The sequence below is a fragment of the Ictidomys tridecemlineatus genome, chromosome 7 (assembly GCF_052094955.1).
Source record: "Ictidomys tridecemlineatus isolate mIctTri1 chromosome 7, mIctTri1.hap1, whole genome shotgun sequence".
In the NCBI taxonomy this organism is placed as follows: domain Eukaryota; kingdom Metazoa; phylum Chordata; class Mammalia; order Rodentia; family Sciuridae; genus Ictidomys; species Ictidomys tridecemlineatus.
In genome coordinates, this window is record NC_135483.1 from 166,134,049 (window position 1) to 166,153,314 (window position 19,266).

At 35.8% G+C, this 19,266-nt stretch overlaps 1 protein-coding gene and 1 non-coding gene across 9 annotated transcripts in view; one reads left to right on the forward strand and one right to left on the reverse strand.

The window, feature by feature from the left end:
* Positions 1–19,266, reverse strand: part of Als2 (alsin Rho guanine nucleotide exchange factor ALS2) — a 74,883-nt gene that overhangs the window by 51,446 nt on the left and 4,171 nt on the right. For all 8 annotated transcript variants that reach the window (XR_005738068.2, XM_078017850.1, XM_078017849.1 and 5 more), the window contains 3 exons: positions 10,684–10,763; positions 8,061–8,215; positions 3,894–4,831 (listed from right to left, as the gene is read on the reverse strand). Coding sequence is in view for 7 of the 8 variants with exons in the window: in XM_078017850.1 (XP_077873976.1) it covers positions 3,894–4,831; positions 8,061–8,215; positions 10,684–10,703 (1,113 nt within the window). In the remaining variant the exon portion in view is untranslated. The remainder of the gene's footprint in view (positions 1–3,893; positions 4,832–8,060; positions 8,216–10,683; positions 10,764–19,266) is intronic.
* Trnai-uau (transfer RNA isoleucine (anticodon UAU)) lies at positions 15,810–15,885 on the forward strand. Its single transcript has one exon. It is a non-coding gene; the product is annotated as a tRNA-Ile (tRNA).

Sequence of the window (19,266 nt, forward strand, 5' to 3'; positions counted from 1 at the left end):
ACACACACATAAAAAAAAAAAGAACATAAAAATATAATCCCTTATAAAACAAATAATCAATAAAGAAAATTTAGCCATCACTATTTGCATATAAAAAATTTAAACAAGAGAAGTCTTCATCTCCAACTTAAAAGTATCCCCTCTTGATCAGTTAACATATTAGTACTTCAGTTTCTTATCTGAAGTACTTCCTTCTGTCTGGATGTTGTGTTTTTTCATGACATTTAAAAATAAGCTCTAACTGTTTTCATAAAATTAAGCAAAGGAAAAGAGGAGAGGAGAAGGAAAGATACAAAAAACACTGGCTTTAATATAAGGTACACTGACACAGCCCTGGATATAAGGTGGAAAAAAATCCAAGCTTTACTACTGATCACTTTTAGGAAAACTTGCAGATTGCTACTCAGAAATAGCAGAAAAAATAAGATTTTAAGAACATTTTATAAATGGAAATTTAGATATGGGATATAGAAACAGAAAAATAAGTTAGGTCTCTGATCTAACATCCTCAGAATTATGTTAAGGCTTTCTGCTTCTTTTATCAATGAGTTATTTTCCATGACCCAGTAGCTAGACAAGTTACCTTTGCTCTTGTTACCATAGAGAGCGAAAATGATACATTAATAATTAAACACCTGGAACTAATGTCCTTAATGTGATTCACAGATATATTAAAAAATCAAACCAAAGTTTTCTACTATCTTAGTAAAAAAAATGAGCTGAAACTTACTCTAAGCTAATAAATACCATTGTTCACTAAAAAGAAGAGTCATTAAATATACCTAGTTAACACAAAAAAAGCTTTTTGTCATATAAGCATAATTATAATGAAAAAAAATCATTTCTTATTCTACCCTAAGATCCCAAAGGATAGCCACACATTCCTTAATTTGTCCTGAATTAAAAAACAAACCAGGGTTGGGGGGTGTAGCTCAGCAGCAGAATGCATGCTCAGCCCAAGTGCCCAAAGTTCAATCCCTACCACCAAACCAAACCAAAACAACAAAATAAAATATATATAGTACTTCACTTTGACTTCTGATTTTCTTAAATAATTCCTGGTTCCTGGTATAGTTTCTGAAGTGTAGCAGGTACTCAATATGTTTTATTGAATTAAATATTAAATTCAGGAGAGCTATTTCTACACAAAGTAAGTAGTCTGTAATAAGTCAACGAAATAAAAAATATGCCAATCACATGAAACGAAAGATAAATAAAAACCCTGTTACTTCTTTGGTAATAGAATTCTCATAACTTAGCTGGGCATGTGGTGCATGCCTGTAATTCCACAACTTGGGAGACTGAGGCAGGAGGATCATAAATTCAAACCCAGTCTCAGCAACTTAGTGAGGCCCTAAGCAACTCATTGAGATCCTATCTCTAATAAACTATAAAAAAAGGCTGGGGATGTGGCTCGGTGGGTAAGCATCACTGTGTTTAATCTCTGATACAAATATGTGTGTGTGTGTGTGTGTGTGTGTGTATTTTTATTATTTTACCTCATAATTTGCTCAGAAGAACCAACCTCAATATTCCACCCTTTATGAAGGTTCATTACAGAAGTAGTGATATACTTAGGGGTGGCTATTAAGGTGTTCTTACCACTAGGTAGTGGAAAAGTAACAAAAGGCTATCTATTGGACTGGGGGTGTGGCCCTGAGTTACAGCAATTGCCTAGTGTATACGAGGTCCTGGGTTTAATCCTCAGCACTGCCAAAGAAAACATACATGAAAAACAAATAAACAAAATATCTGTACCTTATATAAACATTAAATTATTATTCTAATTCGGTCTTTCTATTGAATTACATTGGAGAATACAGTAAGTGAATAAATAAAACAAAAACAAGACAGAAAAAATACAAAACCAGCAATTTTGATGAAAGACAATTTAGGAGTACTGGTCAACCAATAACATTTTGGTTTACTTCACATAAATGGGAAACACTTTCAGTATAACTGGCCAGAGGAGAAAAATCTTGTCCCAAACCTCAATTTCTAAGTTGAATATATGACTGAAATGCTGTTTATGAAGAAAGAATTAAACTTAATAGGAACACACATTGCCAAAACTGGCACAAGTGACAAAAACTTTCAATATTTAACAAAATAAGTCTAAAGTAAAATGCAATGTCATTGATGGCAATTTAATAATTAAATAAGCTATATATAACAAATTAAACTTTAGTAAATTAAAGGAATGACTTTTTTATCACACTTTTTTTTATAGGCATGTGCAGTCTAAGAATGTTCTTTTGGTTTTTGTTTTGTTTTTGGCAATACTGGGAATTGAACTCACAGCCTCACACATGCTAAGCAAGCACTCTACCACTGAGCTACAGCCTTCTGGCCATTTTTATTTTATTTTTACACAAGGTCACCTTGCTAAATTGCCCAGGATAGCCTCAAACTTGCAATCCTCCTACCTCAGCCTCTTGAGTAGCTGGGACTAGAGTTAATATTAGAAAACAGCTATTATTAGACACCCACCAACAGATGAATGGATGAAGAAACTGTGGCATATATACACATTGGAATATTTCTCAGCCATAAAGAAGAATGACTTTATGATATACACCAGTAAATGAATGGATCTGGAGACTCTCAGCTAAGTGAAATAAGCCAATCCCCATAAAACCAAAGGTTGAATGTTCTCTTTAATATGTGGATGCTAACCCACAACAAGGGTTGGAGGGAATAGAAGCTTAGCAGATTAGACAAAGGGGAATGTAGGGAAAGGAAGGGGGATAGGAATAGGAAAGACAGTGGAATGAATCTGACATAACTTTCCTATGTACATGTATGAATATACCACAGTGAATCTTACTATACATCCACAAGACTGGGATCCTAATTAGAATAAGATATATTCCATGTTTGTATAAATATATCAAAATAGATCCTATTGTCCTGTCTAACTAAAAAGAATTTTAAAAGTGCCAAATAAAAGTTGAAAAAACCCAGTTATTATTAACTTTTTACAAATGAAATATCAACATGGTTTCATGAATGGATTGTGAAATAAAGATTATTTCTAAAAATACCTCCATGCTCTCATTCTGACAGAGTAACAATAGCAATAAAGAATCAAGAGACTATATGGTTTTTAAAGCATGAAAAAAATACCACATGGCAGATCTTCTATGACTAGATATTTTTTTAATTTTAGTTTCTTAATTTTAGGGTTTTGGTAAAAGCAAAATCAAAAGGCTACATCTAAGTAAAAAGCAGAAATTATCCTTTTAGAAAAATTAGTTTTAAGCAGGGAGACTCAATAAACTCAAACTTTATTGCAAGGTACAGGTAAAAGCTTTTGTTCATCTTGCCACAAGTATTCAAAATGAGAATGGTTTTAACAAGATAAGAAAACATTACCTCCCAACCAAATAAAGTTCAGTAAGGACCACAGCTATAACTGATAAAAACTGATAAAAACGCAACAGAATGCCTTTCAGTATCTTTCTGCCTACAACTGAAGGATCTGCCACCCTGCAACCTTCCCTGTTAGGAAGTAAAGGACTTTCCAAAATAGAACTCAGAACATTCTGTGCGTATGTGATTATATTAGACTAAACTATTCAGGGATCCACCAAAATTCAGTACCTTAGCCATGCTGGGGGGTCACTAATGAGGAGGAAAAAAAAAAAGGAGGGTGCTAATTCCAAAATAGGCCCAGCAAGACATTTTTCAACATGATAAAGAATCAAAATATGAACACAGTGATTTTTAATTAATACAGGTTCTTTTCTCTAGGCTCACCTAATAAAACAGAAATATAGTCAAACTTACAAACTAAAACACACCACAAAATCTTAGCATTTCCAAGTTTCTAAAGCAAAATGCATATAGTTCAACTCCAATAATACCCTTAGGCTATGAAATTTAGCAAGTACCTGAGGTGGCATTGACTTTTCACCATTCTTTGAATCCTCCCTTACTGAATGATCTGACAGTTTCTGCAAGTATTCATTTACTGCCTGGGTGTCAGGGTATGATGGTATGTTTCTGGCAGAAGAAATTTCAGTTGTTCCCTGGATGTTTTGTTGGGAGGAAGTAGTATCACCACTTGTGGTGGGGGTGCTTTCAATGTTCAATTCGGTGGCAAGCGGCAGTCCAGCTTCTATAAGCGTGTTCTCAAACACTCCTCCCTGACTGTCAAGGGTCTCAGCAGAGGGGCTGATGGCAGAGCTGGCGTGGTTTTCTGCCTGGGATTCTGATAGTGTCACACCTAAAGGGCAACAGTGACTGTCTGAGATAATCACATGGTCCTCTTTGTCAGTCATGGTAATGAGGAGCTGGCTGCACTGAGTGCATCTCTCAGGGACTGGCTTCAGGTCCTGGGAAGGGAGGCACTGCACAAGTGCCAGGCTGTGGAAAGCACCACAGGCGACTTGTAGCACTACGCGCCCAGCAAGATGTTCCACCTTTTGTGGCTTTGTCACTGGGAAGGTAGTGGTGATGAGACCCAACTGACAACCGGTACCCCATGCCCAAATCTCTCTGCTTATTGACAATGCCAGAGTGTGCTCTTCGCCACATGCCAACTGCAAAATCCTGACTGCCAACAAAGGGCTGGTTTCAGAATCAGAAATGCTGACAGGATTCGGTTCTGGCACGTACTGCTGGTTAGCTACTGCACACTGACCCGCAGAATTCTCCCCCCACATGTACACTACGCCACTTTCTGTCACTGCTCCACTGTGGAAGCTCCCTGTTGCCACAGTAACAACATGTTGCCCAACCAGGGCATTTTCTAGAATGGGACTATCTGGACAAATTTCTGCTGATTCGCTTCTCCAAGGAAGAGTCCCAAAGCTGTAGACCTCACCATCTGAAGGTTTAAAAAAAAGAAAAAGAGAAGGTTAGTGAATTAACTAAAAATTTTATCAGCAAACTTCTAGCACTGCGCCCCAGATTTAACAAAACAGAATTTTAAAAAATTCTTTCCAAAGGACAGTTGTAGCAATTTGATTCAAACACACAGTATTTCACACTTATTTGTCTTTTAATAAATAACATAACTTTTTTTAATATTTATTTTTTTTAGTCATAGGTGGATACAATATCTTTATTTTATTTTTTATGTGGTGCTGAGGATCGAACCCAGTGCCTCACGCATGTGAGGCAAGCACTCTTCCTCTGAGCCATAATCCCAGCCCCAACAAATAACATAACTTTTAACAAATAAACATTCTATACTATAATGAGAATTTACAAACCGCAGCAGGTTACTTTTAGTCAAAGGGTATTATTGCTCTTTCCTTCAGCTCCATCCTAAAACTCCCAGCATGAATCTACTACTAAACTCTAGCTAGTTTAACAGTCTACTGGAGAAGCAGATACCAAATACTCAGAAAAAAGTAACCATAGGATAAAGTAAGCAGAAGATAATAAAATAGACACATTTGCTAATGTCTAGAAGTTGGAGCAACAGAAAATCATACAATGGCATAAAAATAAAGATTCATTTGGATCCAGACTAGGAAAGTGGCTTTATGCCTCTAGGTTATACAGAAAGCACCAGTATCAACAAGACATGTAAGTCACATCATATGTAATTTCTAGATGTTCTATATATATATATATATATATATGGTATACTGGATACTAGAGAGCCTTTCTAAGATAAGATTTATTTAAAAAGCAAATCGTCACAACAAAATAAATATAGCAGAAAGCAAACGAAACTAACAAATGACTAACTTTAGAACTAAAATGAAAGGCAGTGAGATATACACAAAATTATAACTTCTATGTATCCAGGTAGCTATAAGTCTTAATTTTATTGCTATATTGTAGGAGTTTGGGAGCATGTACATATGGCTGGCTAAAAATTCAAGCGTAACAAAGACTTGACCGTAAGTTTTAAAAAATATTGAATCAAATTTACTATTCCTTCTTTTCTATATGAACAGAAACTTATCCATATTTTTTAATTAATGAAGAAATAAGTACTGTTTTCCCCTCAAGGCAGCAATTAAGTTGATAATTGAAAAAATGCAAACTTTATCTCTGTCCTGTTGTATGTGGCATATATAGCTACACACGCCAACTCATCACAATAGTTATATAGGGAAAAACACAATAGTGGCTAGAGGGAATAAAGGAACTTTTATTAAGAAATTTATGCTTGGATAAAGAATAAATGGGGAGCTGGGGTTGTGGCTCAGTGGTAGAGCGCTTGTCTCGCACATGTGAGGCACTAGATTCAATCCTCAGTACCACATAAAAATAAATAAAAAATAAAGTCATTGTGCAGGGCTAGGGATATAGCTCAGTTGGTAGAGTGCTTGCCTCACATGTGCAAGGCCCTGGGTTCAATCCCCAGCACCACAAAAAAATAAAAAATAAAGTCATTGTGTCCATCTATAACTAAAAAGAGTATTTTTAAAAAAAAAAGAAGAAGAAGAAGAATGGGAAAGTAAGCTCACTGATTAAGACTTTCTAAACTTTTCTCCCAAGGAATAAAACAATAGTCACTCACTCTTTCAAGTAACATTATTCCACTAGCAAGAGCAACACTGCAAATAAATGGATATGTAACTTCCCCACCACTTTATTTTTACCCTGAAATACATAATAACGAAGCATCAATGAATTATGAGCTAACAGTCAAATTTAATAGAGACAAAGAATCTTGAATCATTTTAGCATTCATTCAGAACCATTCATTTTCTCACCTGAAAAGGATAATATTAGAGATCTTTGTGCTAAAATATGCTCACATTGTGTGAAATGAGGTTTTTTTACTTTGTTTTTTCTGGAGCGTAGGCATCTTTGAGGATACTGCTTTAAACACGAACAATAATAGGACATTTATATATATTTCAAGTTATCCCTCAATTGTCCCAGCTTTTACTGAAGATTTCCAAATATCTTAATGAACATATTCCAAATTATCATTCAAAACAACAGTATTCTACTTTTATGAGCTTGAGAACTCCAAAGTCAGATTTAAGCTTTATTTCCTAGAGTTTATCTTCCCTTAGTTCCTAGAAGGAAAATACCAAAGCAGCATTTAATATTTAATATGTTTATACAGCAAAATGTATGAATTAGTGAAATCAGTGGCAATCCTGGCCCAAATCAAATTTGCCACAATTGATTTGATAAACTAACATCAAGATTAAAGGCAACTCTCAAAGCTCACACCTATAATCCCAGCAATTTGGGAGACTGAGGCAGGAGGATCAGAAATTCAAGGCCAGTTTTAGCAACTTAGCAAGATCCTGTCTCAAAATGAAAAATAAAAAGGTCTGGAGAATGTAGCTTAGTGGTATAAAACCCCCGAGTTCAATCCTCATTGGAGGCAGGGGACTAAAGGCAACTCTACATTAGCATGCTTCTATTTTAGATGCACAAGTTTTTATGTGCTCTTATGAGCTGCTACTTATGCCTGAGAAAAACTGTACTGATACAATACAGTCCAGTGACTTAAAAACTAGGCTTTGAAGGGCCAGAAACAGTGGTGCACACCTGTAATCCCACTGGCTCTGGAGGCTGAGGTAGTAGGATCACAAGTTCAAAGCCAGCCTCAGCAACTTATCGAGGCTCTAAGCAACTTGGCAAGGCCCTAAGCAACTTGGCAAGGCCCTAAAAAACTAGGCAAGACCCTGTCTCAAAAAATAAAAAATATAAAGGGCTGAGGGTGTGGCTCAGTGGTTATATGCCCCCCTGGGTTCAATCCCCAGTACCAAAACAAACAAAAAAAGTAGGCTTTGAAATCAGACTGAGTTCCCATCCTGATTCTGACACTTTAAATAGCTATGTATGCTAAGGGAAATTATTTAACTTCCCTGACATTCAGTTTATTTATTATGACCTTCATTTTATCTGTAAATAACAATAGCAGCCACGTCATAAGGTAAAGATTCAAAGATAAAATGTGGAAAATGTTTAGTGTTAATTCTGGCACACAAATGTTTGATAAACATTGACTATTATAAGCAGCAAAGTTCACTGAGAACCCCTAACATTCAATAACTCTCTTACCTGACTTTACACACTCAGGCATTTATTACCATTTTAGTTAGTATTTGTTAAACCATTCTTTTCAATACCTTCAGTCAAAAGAACTCCATGTTTCACTCCAAGGGCTGCTTGAAGAACAGTCTTTCCTCCCCAGCCTGGCAATCTCTCTGGTATGATGGAAAAGGATCCCGCCTGCCAGACATGGACCAGGCCTCTTTCTTTGGATCCTTCTGCTTCTGTTGAACTATAAACATTTGGGGAAAATATATAAATATGTACATTTTTTTCTTACAATTCAAAACTGTATCTTTTGGTCTTAATATTTTCCATGAAATTATGTTTTTTATCAGGATTCATGGATGATTGGGTCCTAAAAGTTTAATTAGCACCTACAATATGCTTTGGTTTTGATATAGGAGACAAGAAAAAACAATTATTTACATAAAGGCTGGAAGATAATCTAAGCCCACAAATTATTTCTGTCTAAGCAGAAAGAAAAAAACTGGATATTTTTGGACGTTTTATATTTGGGAGCATAAAATTTTGAGATTCTAACTTCTCAATTCATTAATTAACACCTTGTTTAAATAGTCAAGTTAAAACATACCCACTGGGTTTGTCCCCTAGTACCACATTTAAAAAAAAAATTAAATAAACAAAATAAAGGTATTATGACCATCTACAACTAAAAAAACTAAAAAAAAATAAAGTACCCCCAAGATGAAGTCTTATTTTAAAATTAGTTTATAATTGATGAAAAGTTTTGATGAGAAAGATCTGAGAAATAGAAATCCATATTTTACTTTAAATCTATAATTTCTGTTTAAGTTTTTAAAATAATTTGAGCCAGGTATGATGGCACATGCATGTAATCTCAGTGCTTCAGGAGGCTGAGGCAGGAAGATCGAAAGTTCAGAGTCAGCTTCAACAATTTAGCCCTAAGCAACTTAGTGAGACCCTGTCTCAAAATAAAAATAAAAAAGGGATGGGGATGTGGCTCAGTGGTTAAATGCCCCTGTTTTTCAATCCCTGGTATCAAAAATAATGTTTCGATTTGTAATTGATACATAATTGTACATATTTATGGGGTGCAGTGTGACTATTTCAATACGTGTCTACAATGTGTAATGATCAGATAATCAGATCAGGGTAAATGACATATTCATCATTTCTTTATGTTGGAAACATTCAAAATTCTCTCTACTAGAAATTTTGAAGTATGCAATTAATTGTTGTCACTCATATTTCCCTACAGTGATATACTATCCCCATTAACCACCCTCTCTCCATCTCCACATATCCCCCAATCCTTTCCAACCTCTGGCAATCACTATTCTATTCTCTACTTCTTTGAAATCAACTTTTCAGTTTCAGCATGTTAAGTAAAAACCTGTGGTATTTACTTTTCTGTGCCCAATTTATTTCACTTAACATAATGTTCTCCAGTTCTCTCCATATTGCTGAAAATGATAAGATTTCAAATTTTCGTGGCTGAATTTTTTTTCCATTTTTCTTTTTTTTCAGTACTAGGGATTGAACTGAACCAAGGGCCATTTTACCACTGAGCTACATGCCCAGCCCTTTTTAATGTTTTATTTTGAGATGGGGTCTTGATACGTTGCCCAGCTTAGCCCCAAACTTGTGATCCTCCTGCCTCAGCCTTCCCAGTAGCTAGGATTATAGGAATGCCCACAGTGCCCAGTCATGGCTGAATATATTCTGTTGTGCATATATATACCACATTTTCTTTATCCATTCATCCGTTAACAGGCATGTAGGCTGATTCCATATCTTGGCTACTGTGAACAGAGCTGCAATAATCACAGGGTTACAGACATCTCTTCAATATTTTTGTTTTCTTTCCTTTGGAAATATTCGCCCAGTAGTGGAATTTCTGGGTCATATGGTAGTTCTTTTTCTAGTTTTTCAAGACTCTCTATACTATTTTCCATTATTTAGATTTAAGAAAAATTTACAACAGATGCCAGTAAAATCCTTCAGGCTTTATTCATTTTCCAGCCTAAGAATTCTATCTAATTTGAGATTTTATTTCAAATAATACAAAACTCACAGCTGAAAAATAATGACTATAATCTAACAGCCACCCCTTCTAGGAAAAGTGTATTTTAAGCTATTCTGTTTTCCTTTACAAAGTTTTCCTACATGCCACAATGATAAATTTCCCCCTTTTCCTTTTTACTAGAACACAGGTGCTAAAAATTTTAGTGGGGTAAATTTAGTTGCTATGTGGAACAATTTTTTTGAATACCTAGAATTTCTCTACTTTTGCTAAACAATACTCCCTTAAATTATTATTGTGTAAACCATGGTTCTTTGGAAGAAAAGCCACAAATTTAACCTTCTTTCTAAATATCTTCCATGATTAGTTTTCTAAGGATAGTTTGATTAAAATTGGTAAAGATATCTCTGAAAACTTGAAATTATTTGTAAGAAAAAAATGGCTACAAGAGCTTTAAAATGATGAAGTGAAGCTATTTAGTTGTCTTTACAAGCATAAGAAACTAGCAACAAAGCTTATTACTAGTCAAATTTTAATATTATTCTCTCTTTACCAATCAACTACAAATGTCACTAACTATTCCCACTTAACAACCATCAACAACCAAAAAAATTAAACTGAAAAAAGCTACCGGCATAGAATTGTTTATTGTTTTCCTAGAACAATAGAAGAGAAGGAACAATTGATTTTACCTTCTCTTCTTTGAGTCCATCGGTCAGTGGGAGCACTCCATCACCAAACCATTCCCTCTTCAGAAAGAGTATATGAAGACCTAAATGGGAAAAAACAGGGTAAACACAAAGAGAGTTAAGAATACTTTGCTATTTTATTCCTCAGACTTGAAAACGGAGGGGGGAGGGCTGCCCACTAACAAGTGTACATTCACTGGGCAATAAATACACAGCAAAACTATTTAAACTATTTCACATCCTGCCTGCCAAAGTCAAATATCTAGACTGAGCCTGCCCACCAAGCTTATAAAAATGCCTGTTGACCTGCCAAATGTAATGTCAAGGAAGAAAAGACTACTACAGTTAAATTGTACTGTTCCAGGCAACTGATTTTTTGTTTGTTTTGTATTATGAAGAAGGTGGTTTAATCCAAAAATCAATGTGTTAAGTTCAAAAATCACATACATTTTAAGGTTACTTTTAAAATGTTTCTGGAAAATATGAAGACTTAAATATCAACTGAGGAAGATTTGCTAAAATCGCCTCAGTAATGTATTAGATTCAAATAATTTTATGTATTTCAGTAATGAACAAAAAGTTACATTATTAAAAAAGGAAGTTTTTTCATTTATTGGAACTAGCAGTATTTTCCCCAAATCAACCTCAATCCAAAACTAATAACATGCCTCATCTAGAGGGCTAGAAATTGCTTGAATTTTAAAATAGTTGTTTTAAAATCCACCATTCAGTGGGAAAGAGCCACATCAAAATCACTGTACAGGGGCTGGGGTTGTGGCTGGGTGGTAGAGCACTTGTCTAGCATGTGTGAGGCACTGGGTTCAATTCTCAGCACTGCATATATGAACAAAGTTAAGGTCTATCAACATCTAAAAAAATTTTTTTAAATCACTGTACAAATATCATGACCCACCTGTTTAGAAACTAAGTGTTGAATAAATATTAAGACATTGAAAAATAAAGAAGCAGAAGAAATGCTGAAAGCATTTCAATTCAGATATTTACATTTTTAAGGTTACCAAAGCTCATGAAAATAACAGCAATGAAGCCTTTTTATATGTGGACCACAAAAATACTGTGCACAAATTTGTGATTTTTTTTCTGGAAAAGGATATGGCTCACAGTACACTGGAAACAGCCCATACTGGCAGGGGTAATCTAAGGTCCATCTGTTTACTCCAGGTTGCCTGTGAATTCTTACTGTTTTCCATCTGTATATTTAAGGAAATTACTTTCTACCTACTGCTTATTTTAGAAAGATTTTGAATCATTCAAAGTTGGATGAAGTGTACTGTGTAAACAGGAAGTAAATCAGAATAAATTTAATAAATGTTATTGATTTAAAAAATACAAGCCTTAAGTGCTACTGCATTTTTTGCATAAGTAACTAGCTTTAATAAAATCTACATTTTGTGGTGTACAGTGAAATTTTGAAGCCAGATCTAATCTGTGCTTATCTGTTGCAGATCAAGCAGTTCTATAACTTTGGCTAAATTCCAGCAGTACCCTACGGAAGCCAGAGAACTCCTCTGGGAGGATGCGGAAGTACAAAAGCACATCATACTTCTCACAATAGATTCGCTGCATGGAAAATACCTCAAGAATATTGAGAACTTTTTGGTAAAGTGAATAAAATCATCAATATTTATTCTTAGTGTCAGAGTTTTGAATAGTTTTTCTTTTCTTTTTGTTTTTATTATTTTGGGAGATGCTTACTAGGAATTTTAACCCAGAGGCAATTTTATGCTAAGCTATATCCCTAACCCTTTTTATTTTTTATTTTGAGACAGAGTTTCACTGAGTTGCTTAGACTAGCATTGAACTTGTGATCCTCCAGTCTGAGCCTCCCAAACTGCTGGGATTACAGGTGAGCACCACTGCACATAGTCAAGAGTTTTCTTAAAAAAACAATTACATCTTTATTTATCACCACCCCCGTTTCCCTAAACCCAAATTGAATTAAAATTCCATAAACTGCTTTGCAAAGTTTTTGTTGTTGTGTTTTACTTATTGTATAGGGTAGACAGAATAATGGTCCCCAAAGATGTCCAGCTCTGGGACTCATGGTACTAATCAGCTGATCTTAAGAAAGGGAGATTATTCTGGTCATCCAGGTGGACCCAAGGTAATCACAAGAGTTCTTCAAAGTGGAAGAGGGAAGCTGGGTACAGATGTGTCAGCACCATAGTACACTCCTGTAATTCCATTTGATAGGTTAAGGCAGAAGGATGGCAAGTTCAAGGCCAGCCTGGACAACTTAGGGTCACCCTGTCTCAAAACAAAAAAGGACTAGGGATGTAGCTCAGTGATAGAGCGTCCCTGGGTTCAGTCCCTGGGTTCAATCCTCAGTACTGGGGGAAAAAAAGAAAGAAATAATATTGGAATATCACAGTTAAATATGAAAAGCTTGTTATAAAGTTTTACTCGCATGTGTAAATTTATCAAGACATTCTTTCTCAATTATGCATTCATACAGAAAAGGGAAGTAAAACTAAATTTTTTCTTTTTCTAGTATTTTTAGGATTTCCTCTCCAAGATATCTATAAGATTTTTAATAGCACTTAAGCTTCCTTAATTGCTTTCATTGCTGTTATTTTGTAAAGTTTTATAAAATTGTTTAATCATGGGGCTTCCTCTAAACTTTAAGGTCCTTACCCTACATTCTTTGAGGGGAAAGATCTCTGTACTACTGCTTTTCTTTTATTAATAATAACTTTCTTCCATAGACCTGTTTTAGATTAAGCAGCTCTCATAAAGAAGCTGTGTGATGGTATATAAGCATCACTTACTTGGAGTCAAAATACATGGGCTTCTCTTGCCTTTTTACCTCTCCATAGATCAATGGTATCTCCAAAAAGTAAGTAAACTAGACTTTAGCATTCCTTGTAGCTATTAAGTTCTATGAGCCAAAGAACAAAGCTTGATCCACTTTAAAGTATATCACCCAATACTTTAAATTACTATCTCTTTCACAGTAAAATGTAAAGTAATTAAACTCTCAGATGCTCTTTAAAAATAAGAGCAAATAGTTCTTAATGATCTAACTCCATTTTTGGATTCCACTGGATACACATCCTCCTGCTACATATAACAGAAAAAGAAGCTGGTATGTGCTGAGGATATCATTTAATACCATAATCTGGGAGTGCCCTAAAAATTAATCTGGTCTAGATGTGCTAATTATTGAAGAAAGAAGAGCTACAAATCACCTACAGTTCCACAATACCTTAGCCAGAAATCCAAAATCTAAAAGCTTTTAAAACTAGATTTTTTTCCATAATTCTTTTGGTGAAATAATCTAATCTGACCTGAACCCTCTGACAGCAAAATCTGACCTGAACAAATGTGAGGTAGTCTAGCCTTTATATCTCTCTATCTTGCTGCATAAATATTAACATGATAATAATGTAATAATATTATAGATCCTACACAAAGTATTATATAACATATGGTTTATACACCTTATTCTTAAGAGAAAAAGAAATATAAATTCCAAAACACAAGGGTTTTTGTAAGAGTAAAAGAAATTAAAGTTAAAGTGTAAACGACCGGGCATTGTAAAGTTTCCAAGCTGCAGGGCCTGAGTAAAAAATGAAGGACCAGGTATTGTTACATTCCTCTGTTAGGACAATACCCGAACTGCCCAGTAAATATTCCTCCTGATCCTCTGGCTGTTTAATAACTAAGGGCTCTGAGTAGCCCAGCACGTAGGCATCCAGGCCCCAAAACCAATCAGTTTGAATGTGTACCACGCTTAGAAGTGACCAATCACCCCTGCCCAGCCTGTTCCCGCCAATGAATGTACTAATCATGTCTAAAAGATGTTGTTTGATTTTCCCGCGCCTTGTGATGATTTGTCCTGATGTATGCAAAGTTTCCGCCCTCCCAAAAAAAGTGTACTTAAGCACTGCTCAACCCCTGCCCGGGGCTCTGGGCTGCTCTCCTTTCTTGAGTGGGCACGGAGCCCCAGCATGCTGGTTCAATAAATCCCCTTCTGCCAATTGCATGAGTGGTCTCTTGGTGGTCTCTTTCTCTGACGCTTCGCCGGACCCTTACATTTTGAACAAGAGACTTGAATCTTGTATTCTAAAACAACTACCATTTTTGGTACATGTCTCCCAACTTTTAACTATTTTTATATTTCCTTCAGTTTATGTATTTTGGGGGGGAGTGGGGTGGCAGATGGGGGTCTCATTATGTTGCTCAGGCTGGCCTCTAACTCCCGGCCTCAAGTGATCTCCCTGCCTCAGCCTCCACAGTAGCTGGGATTATAAACACAGGGATCCAGTTCTTTCTTGTACTTTTAACATTAACTTCACCTTGAAGAGTACAGGAGGAAGTTGTACTGCTTCCACCAAGATATTCTATTGATGTTTTGATGACTTAATGGCAATGATTTACATTTCTTTGTTTTTTAATTTTTTTTAGTTGTAGATGGACCCAATACCTTTATTTTAGTTATTTTTATGTGGTGCTGAGGATAGAACCCAGGACCTCACACATGCTCTACACTGAGCTACAACCCCAGCCTTATGATTAACATTTCTTTGAAAACATTTAAGTCAATTTTATACTGAACATATTCACTTACAGCACACAAATTAATTTTGCAAGGACTATCCTGCCTATAAATACTCCTTTGGCTCATGTTCTCATTGGAGTGAGATCTGGGCTCTCTCAAGATCTGCCAACTTGGTGGAGATGAAACAGATGAATAAATGACATAAAGGAAGAGGTATCAAGTTTGGGCTCCAGGTTCTAACTTGAACAGCTATATGTTAATGGTTCTTTTTTTTTTTTTTTGAGTACTGGGAGTTGAACCTATGGCCTCTCATATAAGCTAGGCAAACACTCTACCACTCAGCCACATCCCCATATCCTTTTAAAATTTTATTTTGAGCAGGGTCTCACTAAATTACCCAAGCTGGCCTGAAACTTGCAATCTTCCTGCCTCGGCCTACTGAGTAGCTAGTATTACAGGTATGTACCACTGCCCCAAGCTTAGTGGTTCTATTTACTGAAATGGGAAAGACTGAGAGACAAGATCCTCAAATGAAATACAAGACTCTGGTAAAATTTTTGTTGTTTTTTGTTAAGTTCAAGTTGCCTGTGAGAAAGTACATGTCAAGGGTGGGGATATAGCTCAATTGGTAGAGTGCTTGCCTTATATGCACAAGGCCCTGGGTTCAATCCCCAGCACCACCATAAAAAAAAAAAAAAGAAAGTACTTGTCAAATTAGCAGTTTAATATAAGAACATGGAGTTCAGAAGAAAGACATATGGGAAGACATATGAATAATATCTGAAATCAGCACAATAGGTATCGAGTGTGGGTAAAGAAAAAGGAAAGGCACAGGATCAAGCTGTACAGAGCTCCTACACATACAGCTTGACCAGAATGGGGACCCAACAAAGATGACTGAGGTCAGAAATGGTCCGAAAGGAAGGAGAAACACGACCATGTTGTGGGTACATGAAAGCAAAGCAGAGGAGGAGGCCAATTAGGTCAAGGCAGCAGAGATCTTAAAAAGTGTCCGTTGCATCTGCCAAAACAGGTATCACTGCTGAGCTTGGTCACAATTTCAGTGGTCTGTTTGGGGAGTGAAAACCACACTGTAAAAAAAGTGAATTTAAATGGGAAATGAAGACCCAAAACAAAGAACTAGAAATGTAGAAATGGAAAACAAAGGAATGGAGCAGTAGCTGAAAGGGAATGTGAAGATCAAGGGTTTTGTTTCCTTTTATTTGAAGTGGGGGAGATGAAATAGTTGAACCTGTTTGCACAACACTGGTTATCATCCTAGATACAGGGAGACGAGGACAGAGGACAGAACCAAAGTCCCAAAGTGAGAGTGAAAAAAATAAAATAAAAATTTTATAAAGCAACCAAAAAACAAGAGACTGGCATCCAGAACATGTGTAGAATATTCTATTCTCACTCCTGGCTTCATTTTTTCTGTTTCTTTATTTTATCTTATATTTACACACTTTTGTAAGCTGCCTTAAACTTGGAGGGACCAGGGCAGGATATAGATAAAATGTTTGTGGTAAAGGAATGCATTAGTAGACTATTATCTCAAGTGCAAAAAAGAAAAAATTGTATAGGAATTTCCTGTATTTATCTCTAGTAAACTTTAAAAGGATAAAGTCCTTTTTCCTTAATAACCTAGTGACAGATAAATCTGTGGATCATAGTGAAAACTTCAAGTGCTTAAATTTCAACATCTAAATTGCATGTATTTTTTTATTATTATATTCCAGGTACTTTGCTAGTCTAAAATTTCCATGGACACAGGGTGCATATCCTAGCTGCTTAGCATGTTTCTAAGGTACTTAATATCTGTAGACAGACAACATACATGTGTAAATAAATGAATTTCCATACTACAATAGTCCCCACCCTTATACACAGGAGATAAGTTCTAAGTCCCTTAATAGATGCCTGGGACAGTACCAAGCCCTATTATGTTTTTTCTTACATGCATTATCATGCAGAATCAGAGTTAAATTATCCATCCATGTTTTATATCCTGGTATCTCCTATGTACCACCATTCTTACACTTTGGGGGTCATTATTAATAAAATAAATTACATGAACACAAAATAACAACAATAATAACAATACCAGCTACTTAGGAGGCTCAGACAAGAAGATCAAAAGTTTGAAGCCAGCCAGAGCAACCTAGAAAGACCCTGTCTCAAAACAAAAGGAAAAGATCTGGGGCCATGACTCAGTGCTTGCCTAGCAATGTATAAAGGCCCTGGTTTCAATCTCCAGCACCACACACAAAAAAACAAAAGTTCAAGTACCCATTAACATTTTCTTCTTAAAGTTTTAGTTGGTCATATTTTATTATAATGTAGTAAGCTAGAATTTATATTGTGAATACAGCAAATAATAATTTAAGAGTATCTGGAATGTACACAGGGTAAATGCTTAATAAATATTTGTCTCAGTCAATATATTTACACCTGGATTAACTCAAACATCTGACTTACAAATAACCTATACAATAACAACTGCTATTTTTTGGACATCCTGCCACTGAAACCTTCACCATGCACTACAGAAGGTTAAAGAAGATCACTTAGCACTGAAGCCTTGACAAATCAACCACCATGGAAGGTCAAAGCCACTTAAAATCCCAGCGTTCTCAACAGTAAGTGATGCATAGGGAGCATTGCCTAACACTACTTCAGGAGCTGACTAGCCTTTAAATTTTCACCCAGATGAAGAACTCAGTAAATTAATGTATTGAATAAATTCAGTAGGCTGATCTAGAAAGCTACTTATTTACAACTTTGTTACCAATAGGATAATGCACTTACTAAGTCATTCATTCATGAAAAATTACTAAAGGTAAGGCAGGCACAGTGGTGCACACCAATAATCCCAACTACTAGGGAGGCTAACACAGGAAGATAGGAAGTTTCAGGCCAGCCTGGGAAACTTAGCAAGACCCTGTCTCAAAATAAAAATATTAAAAGGGCTGGGGAAGTAGCTCAGTAGAGCACTTGCAAGACCTGGGTATGATCTCTAGTATTGCCAACAACAACAAAATTCCTGAAGCCAAGACACTAAACCTTATTCATTGATACAGTACGCTGGTACCCATAGTAACCACTTCATACAAGCTGGCTACATTTAAGTGAATACTTGAGTGGGAGACACTGCCCTTCATCTTGAGTTCTATTCTACAGTCTTCCAAATGCTGTAGATTTCTAGAGCCTATAATAAAAGTCAACATCAGATACAAAAGTAAAATATCTTTCATAATAGAAATTCTTGTACACAATTTGATAATGGTATTTCCTAACCATGGAGACACTTTTATCTCATGCCACTTTGCAAATGTTACACAACCCAAGGAAGAATAATATCTTTCTCCCTTTCCCCTTAGTACAGGGAGATACATTTTGGTGTGATCAGGGATGTGAAGATTTCTCAGTGTTTATTTATTTATTTATTTTTGGTGGGGGGATACCAGGGATTGAACTCAGGGGCACTCAACCTCTGAACCACACCCCCCAGCCCTTTTTGTATTTTATTTAGACACAGGGTCTCACTGAATTACTTAGCACCTCTCTTTTGCTGAGGCTGGCTTTGCATTCACCATCTTCCTGCCTCAGCCTCCTGAGCCGCTAGGATTACAGGTGCTCTACCGCGCCCAGCCTTATAGTGTACTTTTTGATGCCTTGCTAATTTTATACCGAAACCTAATAAATCTGCACTCTTTTGATTACGGGAATCCTCTAAAAGGGAAAAGTATGTAAATGCAGCACGATAAATACCCAGTCATGCTCATTTAGCTTCTTTTGTAACTACTGCATATTTTTTAAAATGAATTTTTCAGAATTAATTCCCATGAAACATTCTGTAATAATGCCATATAATAAGAAGCATAAATTGTTGCAGTACTTGGGAATTTGAAATTCAATTGATAGAATTATCATACCCATGAGAATAACTAATGCAAACCCAACTAAACCCAAACTTCACAAAACTCTTAACGATCACATGAAATCTGTGGTAATTTCATATCTGAGTTAATCTATATCCAAATTCCTTTTATAGTACTATGATT